The following is a 13,664-nucleotide window of genomic DNA, read 5'->3' on the forward strand; positions in this document are numbered from 1 at the left end:
ATTGTTCTCAGAGCTTGCTTTTATTAAACGCAAAACAGTTCACGACACAAAAATAACACAGGCCTGGAAGAGAGAAAATACTGGGGGGCAGTGTGAACTATGACAGCTGGGTGTAAGTCCAGCTGTCGTTCTCATAGCTGTCTGAAGGGGTGGAGTGTAAAGGGTAGTGAGATGGGCCAGGATTTTGGTAGGAATGGGGGGGGAGGGAGTTTGGGGACTGCAGGGACTGCAATTCTGTTGTTGCTGTGGTGGGGAGGGAGGGCAAGCATACATGAATAGTATCTGTAATGACATTATTGTCTTTAGCAGCTCTGTCTGCTCCTTCATGGCCTTGATCATGCACTCGTGGCCAGCCATGACCCGTTCTTGGTTCTCCTTCCTTTCCTGTCTCTCCATCTTCTGACTATTGGATGATTATTGTCTTTATGCCCTTTTTTCCTCTTTTGGCCGCCTCAGGGGACTGGAGGAGTTCCTGGAAAATCTTGTCCTTGCTTCTCTGGGGTCGCTTCCTTATCATCCGGAGGCGGTCTGTTGGTGTAGTGGCCTTGGCTGCGAAGGTCACATCTGTGGAAGCACAAGAAACAATGAACAGAAGCATTATTGTGAGTTCCCTAACACTATAGATGCATTACTGTTAAACACATCTCTTTCTCATCATCCCATGGGCAGAGCACAGCTCCTTAATCAGCCTAGGAATGGTGTGTTTTGCCAGAGCAGTGGGTGGATCATCCAACTGGGTTGAGGTTCTGAGTGGGTGGTTGCTTGGGGCATAAATTCAGGTACATGGGGGAAAATTTCAAATTGTGTCACCATTCTTCACAGGCGGGGGCCACAGAAGCTGATATCTCTCTCCTGGGAGTTAACAGGCATGCTAGGACACATCTCCTCCATGCGAACCGTTCAAACTGGGTCCCTATGCTGCTCATCTGTGTGCTGCTTTAGTCCCTGAACAAGTGATTGATTGGTGTGGGAAAGTGTCCAAAATGGGGGAAGGAACAGAGTTGCTTTACTGAGGAATCTGAAGCAGAGAATTGGAGAGTACCTACAGGAAAGGTTCCTAAAGATCTCACCAGAGGATATTCGGGAAATCTCAGCGTGCATTAACATGCTTCTCAGCCACACTGCCTAGCTGCGCAACGGAATGGGAAAGCACATGGAAACACAGCTACACTTGTGCATTTCTATCCTTTCAACTAACTCTATGTTTTGGCCAAGCTAAGGATCCCCATTCCTCCTGTACACAAACAACATCAACTTCCAAACACTTACCAGAGCTCCCCTGTCATGCATCCTGAATGCCTGAGCTGTAGGGCTGGGGCTGAGGCTGACCTCAGCTTTCTGGGGTCAAGAACAGCTCATGACTCCCAGCCTTGCCAAATGAACTGGTCCCTGGCTCCAGGTTGTCCTCCAGCTCCACCTCCTCATCAGTGACTTCTTGGTCTGGGTTGAATTCAGTGTCCGGCCCCGGGGTCACAGTGGTGTCCATGGGTGTCTTGGGGGTGGATGTGGGGTTACCGGTGAGGATGGCTTCTAGCTTTTTGTAGAAACAGTAGTTCTTTGGCTCTGCATCAGAGTGACGGTTTGCTTCCTGGCCTTCTGGTATTCTGCCGCAACTCCTTGATTTTTGCTCATCACTGCAGCATTTCCTGCTCATAGCCCCTCTCTGCCATGGCACAAAAAATCTGGCCGAAGGTATCAAAGTTCCTTCAGCAGGAGCAGAATTGGGACTGCACAGCCAACTCTCCCCAAATGCCAATCAGGTCCAGCAGTTCAGGGGTACTCCAAGCGAGAGAGCGTTTGGTGCATGGAACCGCCATGGTCAACTGGGAAGATATGTGAGCTCTCTCCACGTCGACCAAGCAAGAAGTAGAATTTCAAAACTTCCCGGGACTTTAAAGGAGGAGTAGCCTGTGGCTGCAGAGCAGCAGAGTTCAGACTCATGACCAGAGCGCTCAGGATGGTCATTGTGAGACACTTCTGGTCGCTGTTTACTGCAACATAACTAAATAGCAGTATCTACACTGACACTTTTTTGATTGAAGTTGAATGAAAAAAGCTCTACACCTCTTGTCAGGGTGGTTTTATTTTGTCAAAAAAACAGGATAGTTTTGTCGGCTGGGGGAGGTGCGTGATTGCAGTGTGTACACCAACACTGTTTTATCTAAAAAAGCTGACTTTTTTTTTTTGACAAAACAATCTAGTATAGACCAGGCCTAAGTTAACTACAAGGTGGAACAGATTGTTAAACATAAGGAGTTATGAATTGTTGCAAGAGACCATTCAACATGAAGTGGGCTGTTAACGCCTCTACAGTCGTAGGACAAAGGAGGGTAAGTAGATTACAGATAGATGTAATGAGCCATAAATTCAGTGTCCTTACTGAATCCAGGATTTTTAATGTCTAGCAAAGTTATGAATTTAAAATCCCGCGTTTTTCTTTAGATGATGTGCAGGTTTCCTTTGACGATGAGATTGATAGGTCAGATGTGGGGTGATCATTTTCTAAAAAGTGTTTGCCCATGGGTATTATTTAAACGTTTTATCATTTTTCTGTGTGAATTCATATGGGAGCGTGGTGATTGTCTTGTTTCACCCACTTCGTTATTATTAGGGCAATTAGTGCACTAGGTGAGGTACACGAAATGTTCTGATAGGCATGTGTAGTATTTATGAATCTTGAAAGGTTTGTTGTGGGGAGATATTGATCATCATGGCAGTGGTGATGTGTTTGTAGATTTTGCATCTGTTCTGGCAGAGTCTGGAGCTGCTTTGAGTTGGTGTGTCCTCGTCCTCGTTTTGTTTTTCAAAAAGACCAACGAGAGTCTGAACTTGCTCAAGGATTCCCAAGCCACACTCAGGTTGTTGGGCCTATATACATCAGGGCCTGTCTGCTACCAGAACAGGCCTTCTTTTCACCCATGGTAATCCAGTCGACCCATCTATCAACCCTGCCTGCCATGCCAACAAGACTAACTGCACAGGTGTCAGTGGGCACAATGGCCAAGGTTTTCTTTGGTGTCCACCTCACATCAGCGACCCTCGAGACACTTTTGACTCATACATAGAGAACCATGAACCTTGTCCCACTCCTTCGGTTTCCCCAATCGTTTTCAGGGACCATCTTGCTCTCTTTGCCCACAATTGTAGCAAGATTACCACTAATCAATGGGTACTAGCTATCATATACAAAGGATACCTGATAAAATTCCACTCCTTTCCCCCTTGCCATCTGCCCCAAGCCGACCGGGCTCACCTGGTACAACTGCACCCCTTGCAGAGGGAAGCACTCACCCTATTAAAAAAAGAAGCTATGGAACCAGTCCCACACTGTTATCGAGGCAGTGGCTTCTACTCCCTTTACCTTCTCATACCGAAGGGTCGGAGATCTTCTCCTTTCTATCTTGGATCTGCAGAAACTTAAATCGATTCATCCACAAATTCTGTTTTCGAATGTTTACCTTGTCCCAAATCATTCCCTCCCATCCACCTGGAGCATGGTTTATGGCTCTCGATATAAAGGATGCATACTTCCACCTGGACATCCACCCAGCTCACCGCAAATTTCTCCACTTTACGGTGGGACACCATCATTACTAATTTTGTGTACTCCCCTTCAGGATTACCACCACCCCCAAAGTGTTTACAAAGGTCTTCGCTGTGGTGGTGGCGGCACGTATGAGGTGCCTGGGCCATTCCCTTTTTCCTTACTTAGATGACTTGCTCTTAGTAACATCATCCCAAGACCACCTCTTCGGCACTGTGTGCCAATTGCAAGAACTCCTAACCAGCTTAGCAGTCTGTATCAGAGAAGCGAAGTTCACCCTCGTACCCACGAGAAAACTCACATTTATAGGAGCATAACTGGACTCCCCTGCAGTGTGTGCACTCCTTCCAAAAGATTGCTCTGCTATGGCACCGCTCCTGAGCGTGCCCCACCTCCTGCCCCTTTGCTCTAGGCCAGGGTTCTAATGTCAGATTCCAAAAGTTAGGTTTGGCAAAGGGAGGGAATGGACAGGGCATCGACTCACACAGCCACACGACCTGGACACACCATGTGGGACATGCAGCGTGCGCATGTTGACTGAGACTACTTCAAATAGTTCCGGCACATGGCGCGCATTTGCACTCCATGTATGGAATCCACATAGGGACCACACCTCTCAAAGAACCATCAGTTACAGTAAGTAACCTCTCTTTACTAATCCTGATAGTGTTGAAATGATTGAAAACCTTGAAAAACGTCTACTGTAGACAAGGCTTAAGTGAACAAGGATGAAGTAGATGAGGGGTATGTTTTACCATCTTAACCTGATTTCCTTAAATATTTCAATTTACATTGTCATTCTGTTTAACAATCCATAAAAGAATGTCTGCAACATGCAAATTTATATGCCTTCTCAGAATGTTGTTGCATAGATTTGTATAGGGTTGTAAGGTTCCAGGTCGTTTGAACCTATTTCAACAGAGGGACAATATTTTAAATTTTTTTGGTCAATTTTATCAAAAGTATTTTACAAGTTCACTACTTTTTTCAGATTAGAAGAATATGTGTATGTTTTTGGACTGTAGTATTATAGCAATCAAATCATTACCAACCATTTTGGTTAATGTTTCTAAACTAATCTTATTTCTAAAGGTGCCATACTAATTGAGTTCTTTCTAATAATAATAATAATAATAATAATAAAAAAATTAATAATCCTTATTGGCAATAGTAGGAGGAGTGTGAACTGAGCCCCCTGCTGGCCATCTCTTACTATCCCTTGCAAAATATAAAGGCTGACCTCTAGACATTGCAGCCAGTTATTTTGATAGAACTCTCCATGGACTCTAGTGCCACATCGGTTAGTACTCTAGCTCTCTTCCATTTCCCAGTGATACTCATCTGGTATCCTTTCTCTATTTCAACCCTTCCTTCCAGTTAACTTAGTTCAGATTTCTACGTTTCTGAGGCCTTTGCTGTAATGCTTTGGTGCCTCACTTTTTGTTTGGTGGCCTTAAGGTTTCTTAACACATCAGCCCTTTGACTTTTTTGGTGCTTGAACCAACTTCAGGTGCACAAGGTCTTTTGAGGTGGGTGAGATAGTGGCAAGAACTTCTCTCCTATGGGTAGGTGCCTTAGCTGCAGGCATTTGAGTTCCATCTGAAGGCCTGAAGGAAGCTTGAAAACTTATCTTATGCTGGAGAGTACGTGAAGGCAGAGGTTACACTGTATTGTCTTGAGCTGGTCTTTCACCTATCTAGCCTTTTCTTCAAGGAAGGAAAGAGAGAGAATCTGCTTGTAAAGCCAGCTTTCAGTGACTGTTTTTAATAGAGCTCATTAACTCCCTGCACAGGGTGTTCAGCCTCAAGACCACCACAAACTGAAAGGTCCTAAATCCTCTTACAATAAGCACCAAAATCCAAAGGGATTTTGAAAGGCTCTAAAAAGTTTTGCTAGTTTATCGCTAACCAGCACTCTGCGAGGACCTTTGTCAGAGACCTTTTACACTATGGTCGTTGGTCACGTGAGTCCTGAGTATTTGTTTTGAGGGCTATAAGATCAAGATTTTTTTTTTAACTTTTTGAATTACACCCTTTTCCCCATTCCTGTTCTTTGGTATTAAGCATTGGTGCTATAGGAAATTCAGTCGCTCTTGACAAAGAGCCATCAAATAATGTCAGTGGATGAGAAGAAGAGAGGGTTTTATTTCAGATACTTCCTGATGAACAAAAAGATGAGGGTTCTGTCTCATCCTGAATCAGTATTTAGTCAATGAAAAAATCAAGATGATCACTCTGGGAGCAAGTATATCTCTACCTCTTCTAGAGGAAGATTACTCATTGTAAGTTCTGGACACGCAGATGTGTACATACCTAGTGCTCCTGTTGCTTGTAGAGATACTTTACAGTAGTTGGAAAATATCTTAGATTTGTTGTAGTAAGGAAACAACACTACTAGTTTGGTTTTGCCTTTTGAGCTCAGTTCCACTCTAAATGTTCTTGCAAAATACTTGGTAGCAGTCATGGACTACGTATGCAAACTGAGAATGTGCCTGTTCCCTTATTTGGACAATTTGCTGATCAAGGAAACTATTGAAATGTGTCAAAAGATTGGTTTGTCAGCACTGGAGTTTTGAAATCACTAAAGTTCATAGTAAACTACCTAAAGGGCCAACTTTTCCACAGCACACAATTGGAGAACATAAGAGCTCTACTAGACACTGCTCTCAATATAAAATCTTCTTGTCCCATTACAAGATCAGACACATTTTTTTCCAGACTGATGTGCAAAAAATATCTAATGACAGCTAGGACCATGCTATGAATGTTGCTGCCAATGAATTTTTTAAAACCTCTGGCATACCATGGCAACCATGAGATCCCAGTGGAAGCAAGAAATATGGACTCTTACATCACATGCGGCTAATAGATGACAATCAGTTCAATATGCATTTGGGAATAGGCTTCCATATTTCTCTTGTCCAAATTCTAGCAACCACATATGTGGTCAGGGAAAGGGAATCTATGTTCAGAGGCTCCACATCCAGGGACTTGGTCTATTTGGGAAAAATAGTTACACAAATGTTTTGGACCGGAGGGTAGTCCTGGAGGCACTCAGTGTTTTCAGATTATTATTATCCCAAAAGGTGGTGTGATTGAAAAGTGCCATTGGACCACTGTTTATATACACAGTAGGGATATGCTGGATCACTTCAGGGTCAGGAAGCCTTGCCTATATGCGAGGAAGGCTCTATCCCACAAGACAATTCCTCCTCATCTTGAACCTTTCTGGAAAGAAAGAACACTCTCACTGATTGAGCCAAAACATATGGATCTTTGAGTAGTCACAGGATTAAGAATTTATTCAATCAGTTCTTCCAGTGAGTGTTCCAGATTAGAAAGCTATGGGTCTTCATGTGGCACCAAGAAAAGGCTGCATTAGCAAGATATGTGTATCCACTATAGAAGTAGGCTCTTCTATATCTTTTCAACAGTCTTCCTGGTAGTAATTGTCTTAGAGTTCAGGAGCAACACAGGTTTGATGATCCTAATACTCCTATACTGGCCCAGGTGGGGTAGGGTTCTGAATTCCATTGTGGATGGCCAAAGCCAGTTCCATCAGGCCAAGAGTCTGGACTCAGATCTTCATATTGACTGGGATGCCCTGTTCTGTCACATCCCAGCAGACCTTTCCTTAACAGCCTGGCTCCTGACGGTAAGAGGCTCATAGGCATGGCGATCTTCAAAAATGTGTTTTGTTTCTGGTGTTTTTGGAAGTCCTTTATCAGAAGGACCTACGGTTCCAAGTGGAAAGCATTTGTAATGTGCCTCAAACTAAAACAAAAAACGCTTTTAGTTTACTTTAAAAACTTTAAGGCCTGATTCTCTTTACACCAGTTTTACATTAGTAACACTTGATTTCAGTGGCGTTACCTGATTTACACCAGTGTGAGTGAAAGAAGTTAGTCCACTGGTATATTAATAAACCTTAATGAACAGCATGTTTTACAGAGTTTGTGGAGAAGTTGATTTTAAAATAGATTATGAATATTTAAAAGAACAGGGATGAGCATGCATAGTTTAAAGTTTCAAAGGGAAACATTCTCAAGTCAGGAAATCTCCTGTTAAAGTTGTTTCAGGAAGGAGTTCTCTGCTACACCTGTGATGTTTTCTGCTTCTCTTCCATTTGCTAAATATAAACGGTACCATAATCTAGTTAGTGTACAATAGAACCTCAGAGTTACAAACTGACTGGTCAACCATACACCTCATTTGGAAGTGGAAGTATGCAATCAGGCAGCAGCAGAGATGGGGAAAAAAAGGAAATACAGTTCAGTTCTCTATTAAACATAAACTACTGAAAAAATAAAAGGAAAATTAAAAAAAAAAAAGTTTGACAAGGTAAGGAAACTGTTTCTGTGCTTGTTTCATTTAAATTAAGATGATTAATAGCATTTTTCTTCTGGATAGTGAAGTTTAAAAGCAGTATTAAGTAATGTTCATTTGTAAACTTTTGAAAGACCAACCATAATGTTTTGTTCAGAGTTATGAATATTTCATAATTACAAACAATCTCCATTCCCCAGGTGTTTATAATTCTGAGATTCTACTGTATTCCTTAAAATATACATACTTTGCAGTATGACAGTTAGCAATGCCAGGACAATCATAATTACCTGATTTTATGTTTGAATGTTTGATCTGACATTATCTTTGCACTTAATTCTAGAGCCTTTTCACTTAATTCTAAAAACCAGTTCTCTAGAGTTGAACAGAGATGCAAATACTCTTAATTTTGTTTTGTGGTGAATGTGGGAGAGTAATTTTAACATGAACCTAACTAACAATTAGTTGTTTCTTTTCTCTTGTGTGTGGAAGCGGCTCCAGTTTCTATTTTTTGTTTGTTTCACCCTTTGCATGCGCACACAATAATTAGCATATGTCAAAGGGCTAGCTTTTCTGTTTATAAGGTACTGAACTGTCAGTCATGGGTGTGACAAGGTTGGTTAAGTAATACCTTGTATTGGACCAACTTCTGTTGGTGTGACAGACAAGTTCTTCTTCTGGTTTCAGCGCTTTGTGGCTCGAAAGCTTGCCTATCTCACCAACAGAATTTGGTCCAATAAAAGATGTTGCTTCACGCACCCTGTATCCCTAATATCTTGCAACTGACTTGGTTATAACTACACTGTTATAGGTGTATCATACATGCCTTAGGGAGCTTTAAGTTTGGAAGCATGGTCACAGATGCTGAATCTGATCTCTTGGGTCAATTGGTAAACTTCACTTTGTGGGCTTCTGCAGGTTTCACTTCTTGGCTTGAAAAGCTTTTCAGAATCAGCATATGTTTGTTTAGTTTTACTAATAGCTTCCTGTAGAGTAGATTCCACTGAAACATTCAAGAATTACAACGTGACACACAACCAGTAATGTAGGCACTGCGTTTTCACATGCATTCTAGGGATTGGGATATGAGAGAATGCGAATGGACTAATCTAGACTTTAGGTTCCATTGCTGACAAAGGGAAATATCTGGTCATGGCGCTATCGCAAGTGTGAAAGGCCACTTAGGACAGCCTGACTGAGATCTTGTACCATGTCTATGGGGTTGTAATTCTTGTAATAAATGGAGTATTGACAAAAAACATAAGGACAAGAATTCATTAAAATGTGGTATGTGACTTCCAAATGATTGCCGCTTTTTCATTTATAACTTTAAGTATCTTAATTAAAATGTTTCTAACAATGTTTTTTGTTCAAAAAGTATACAAAGGCACATAAGTTAAAATTAGTGATGATTTGAAAACTGAGGAAATTATTCCATTTTCATAAGAATTTAGAGACCTAACCTTTTTTATGGATTTAAAAAAAAAATCCTGTAATTAAGTCTGACTGTTTTCAAATGTAGTTGTTGAGTAAGTATCTGTTTGCCTGTTTCCTAGATAATAAGTTGATTTTTTTCAGACTTAAACAAGTCATATTTAAATTGTGTATAACAACAGAAAGAGTAGTTTTTTCTAATTCCTTTACTACATTACTATGAGGAAGTTTGCTATTTGCATTTTGGATAGATGATTGTAGGCAAAGTATAATCATGAACAAACGCAGAAGGTATCAATTAGTTTATAAAGCTGAGGTAAAATTGTGTAATTGAGTTTTGTCAAATGTTTGTTACCTTACTCAGCCTTGAGGGAGAAGATAATCTTTGTTCTAAATTTCTATAATCAAAGACAATTACAGTTTGATCGTGGGCAGAAAAGACAGCTGCTTTGGAGCTGCAAATATTTACTCTTTATTAGCAGCTCATCTGCTTAGTTTTGCTGACAAAATAGTATTTATAGCTATTCTTTTCTGCTTTTCCCATTGATTGTAAGAAAGTAATATCTGTCTTGTCTAATGCAGGTGATAAATTTTACGCACACTAAATTAGGAGGTAGAGCTGTATTTGCGTTTTATGCCAATAGACAGTGTTAAGATTTTGGTCCAAAGGAGACAGTGCCTGTACTTTGTACTACCTGATTAAACATTTAGGAAATCAGTACTGCTGCAGATGTGCCAAGTTAATTCAGGTTACTGTACCAAACATAAGCTTTAAATACAAATTTGCTACATATAAAACATGAGAATTCCTTCTTGAAATTTTCAGGATGAGTTACAGTAGTTCAACAAAACAGGGAGTTCCTGTAATCTGCTTCCTGTTATGTACAGGTTGTGGAAAAAATGAATTCAGACTCAACAGTTGCTGACAGGGCTACTTCATTTCCATGAGAACACTGAACATATTTTTTAGTTGTTGATGAGGGGAAATTGAAATGAAATGTCATCTAAAGATTAGCTACCTTCATTTTCTCTGACCCTCACTTTTTTGTATGCATAATTGGGGTAAGCAATATCCTAACAAGGAGTATTTATGGATAGTGGAAGCCCCATTTTCTCTTATGCTCTACTGTTTCCCTGACATCTAAGAAGGAGCCCCTTTATGACCATGTCAAAGGGGAAGTATCAGTATGAAGCCCAGCTGCTGAAGAGAAAATCTTCAGTGCCTGTAAGGGGAAAAGAAAACAATACTAGAAGTCCTGTGAGGAACTGTGAGCAATACTAGAAGCCTGTGAGAGGGTTGTGTGAGGAAGGGACCACACACAAAGCTGCAGTGTTGTTGGGAAGGGCTGACATAACCCCACCCAACAGATGCTTTTTACCCCATAGATATTCACAAAGCAGTCCCTCAAAATGATGTAAGGGGTATTGGGACTAGCCTTCCTGGATATGCCCCAGGTGGGAAAATGGCTCCCCTGGTATCCTGAAAGAGTCATGTCTGCTGGTGGTGGACTGGGAGGGAAAATGGGAAATCTGTCTCTCCACATCATAGCAGAGGGTGGTAACTATTGCTGAAAGAAATTGGAAGGACTGAGTCCTTAAAGCCCTCCACATTTAAAAAAAAAAGGAGGTGGGGAAACATAGTCCCATATTGGACTTTTAGTGATGGTGACTCCCTTCTTTACAAAGAGAAGATGATAAATACTGATACAGCAACATTTAATGAACAACAGAGATTGGGCTTTGTATATGAGATTTCCACATACTCTTTTGTTAACTGAGTCAACATTGCCAGATTGTACATTGCACCAATGGAAACTGGAGGAACAAAGTAATAAGCAATTAAATTGTTGATCAAAACACTCTACTCTGAGTTCCTCTTAACCTCAGTTGCCTCCCTTCTCCCAGCCACAGCACACATCTCCATCTTCATTCTGAACAACCAAGGTGTAGCCTTAACTCTAACCAATATAATACCCCAATACATACAGAATTTAATTCTTTACTTCTGCTTTAAAAACACTACTAAATAAAGAACAGTTCCTGACATTACATAATTTTTTCTAAACATTAGAGAAAAAGATCTTATAGCCACAGTTTCTGACATCATCTCTCAATTTGCATACATCAATACAAAATCAACATGGAAAACTGCTTATATCATGGTTTATGAAAGTGACATCTTTATATTAATCATCCAAACATATGAATGTATAACCAATGTATGGTCAAACAGCCAACATGCGACTTTAAATCCAGCTGTGTATATTATAGATGGAGCTGGTAGTGCTGCCTAAGTTAAGGTTTCCTGTTATGTTCCATTATATAACCCTGTTTTCAGTTGTTTATAATTTTTGCCAAACTTAAAGCATTTGCACTGAAATTCTCCATGCTGGGAGTCTCACAAAAAAAGTCATTCTGAGGCAAAGTTAGCCATTTCGGAGAACAAGAATGGGGTAAAAAGTGGATGTTTTACCCATCTTAAAAGAATTATTTAAGGTGTTTCACTGAGAAGCATTAGCCCATCCACGCTTTGGAGCAGGGACTGCTTACTCACAACAAAGGAACATACCACTGTGGGCCAGATGGCCTTGCTGGCCTTCACCTAGATATTAGAGTTATAGACCCTAGGCCGGTGATACTCCGACATTAGGGGGTTCGGGATCAGTGATCAGCATTACCCAAAAGAGCTACAGTAGTGCTAATTCATTGTTTCATGTATATAGTACTATATATTCATATTTAAACAGTATGATGAGAAATATTTAATTATATATATTGTTTTCATAGCAAAATGACTGACCAAGTATTATTTTATCAACTAGAGTTGTTTAATAAGTGTAAAAGCATCCTGATTGGTTAATAATTTAGGTTGGTTAATAATTAAGTCAGTGTTTTAATATAATGTGTTTTAGAGCCATTTGTGGCTCAGGAGTCTCAATCTGAGTATCACTGCTCTAGACAAACTTTTAAGAATCCTTCCACTCAAAGGGATTGAGGCAAGTCACATGCAACAGATCAGTGTGGCTCTCCAGTTCCCAGAGAATTTTCTCATGCTAGTAGCAGTGGTATACTGTGGGTCTCCAGTGCCTGGGGGCCAATGCTCGCCCCCTCACCTGGGGCAGGAGCCCTGTACTGCTGTGGGGAAGGGCGTAGCCCAGGGGTCCACACATTTGGGAGGGGTGACATGGCGGGGGAGGGCACGCTGCTTGACAGGGAGAAATGGACGGGGGGGTGCACTGCTTGAGGGAAGGCATACATGGCTAGCCGGGATAGGCTACTTGGGTGGGGATAGATGGCCAGGGGAGGTGCTGCTGGGGCGGGAGGGGGAACAGACAGCCGGGGTGATGTGCTGCTGGTGGGGAACAGACGGCAAGGAGGCGCACTGCTGGCGGGGGGAACAGATGGCTGGGTGGGGTGTGTTGGTTGAAGGGAGACACACACAGGTATGGGGGGAGGCTGCTTGCAGGGATGCAGCTGAGGAGCAGCCAGCAGGGGCGCAGCATTGCCAGGCGCTGGGGACTAATCCAGTCTTGTCGTCCCAAGCCTGGACTCGCTCCCGGCACCGGCAGGGAGGGCCCCCATCTCCCTGCGAGTCTGGCCCATGGTCCCTGGCCCCACAGCGTGGCAGCTGCGCCCCCCGGCCCGCCTTTCTCCCACATGGGCTCAGCACCCTGGCCAGGAGCTGCTCCTCCTGCCCAAAGCAGCATGGTGGCCAACCCCCTCTCCTGGCCCCACGTCTCTCCCATGTGGGCCCAGCAGCAGTGGGAGCATTCCTCCAGGCCGGCACCTGGGGGCATGGCCCCTCCCACGGTACGCCACTGGCTAATAGCCCTGGCCCTGGACACATTGTGAGAGGAAGGACCTGAGAGGACCTGTTGAACTCCAGGCGATGGATCTAGAGCCAGATGATCAAACCTCACCTCATGAGAACACTGGGGTTTCCTCAGCCCACCGCCTCCATATGAAGATGTGATTCAGTTCCATGACCAGGTAGAGAGAATGGCTTCAATACTGAAAACACCATTAGTGTCCGTGGAAGAGGCATCTCATTCCATATGTTTGATTTTCTGGGGTCTCCGTCCAAGAGTAAAATCACTCTCCCTGTTCAGAAAGGGGTAGAAACACAACTGGTTGTAGTACAATGCCTAGCACAATGGGGTCCTGGACTAATAGATGCTGTGATGATACTACTAATGGTACTGCTGCAACTGCTACAACTAGTATGTGGTTGAATCCTGCCTCTAAACAACTTACGTCCAAAAAAGGCCAGTGGGCTCTACCTGTTGCTAGCTGAGGATTTTTCCTGTTTCAAATGTACCTTGCTCCTAATGTACTAGTTGCCTTTGATGTTGTCCAGAGAA

General features: G+C 42.4%; 1 protein-coding gene across 1 annotated transcript in view; it reads left to right on the forward strand.

The window, feature by feature from the left end:
* Window positions 1-416: 416 nt before the first annotated feature.
* The window catches only part of FCHO2 (FCH and mu domain containing endocytic adaptor 2), a 217,271-nt gene continuing 204,023 nt past the window's right edge, over window positions 417-13,664 (forward strand). Inside the window, exon 1 of the mRNA XM_067568645.1 lies at window positions 417-602. Within this exon, the coding sequence (XP_067424746.1) occupies window positions 426-602 (177 nt within the window). The 5' untranslated portion in view covers window positions 417-425. The remainder of the gene's footprint in view (window positions 603-13,664) is intronic.

This window comes from Emydura macquarii, unplaced genomic scaffold (genome assembly GCF_026122565.2).
Source record: "Emydura macquarii macquarii isolate MOO-44397 ecotype Brisbane River unplaced genomic scaffold, CSIRO-AGI_Emac_v2 contig_2897, whole genome shotgun sequence".
NCBI lineage: Eukaryota > Metazoa > Chordata > Testudines > Chelidae > Emydura > Emydura macquarii.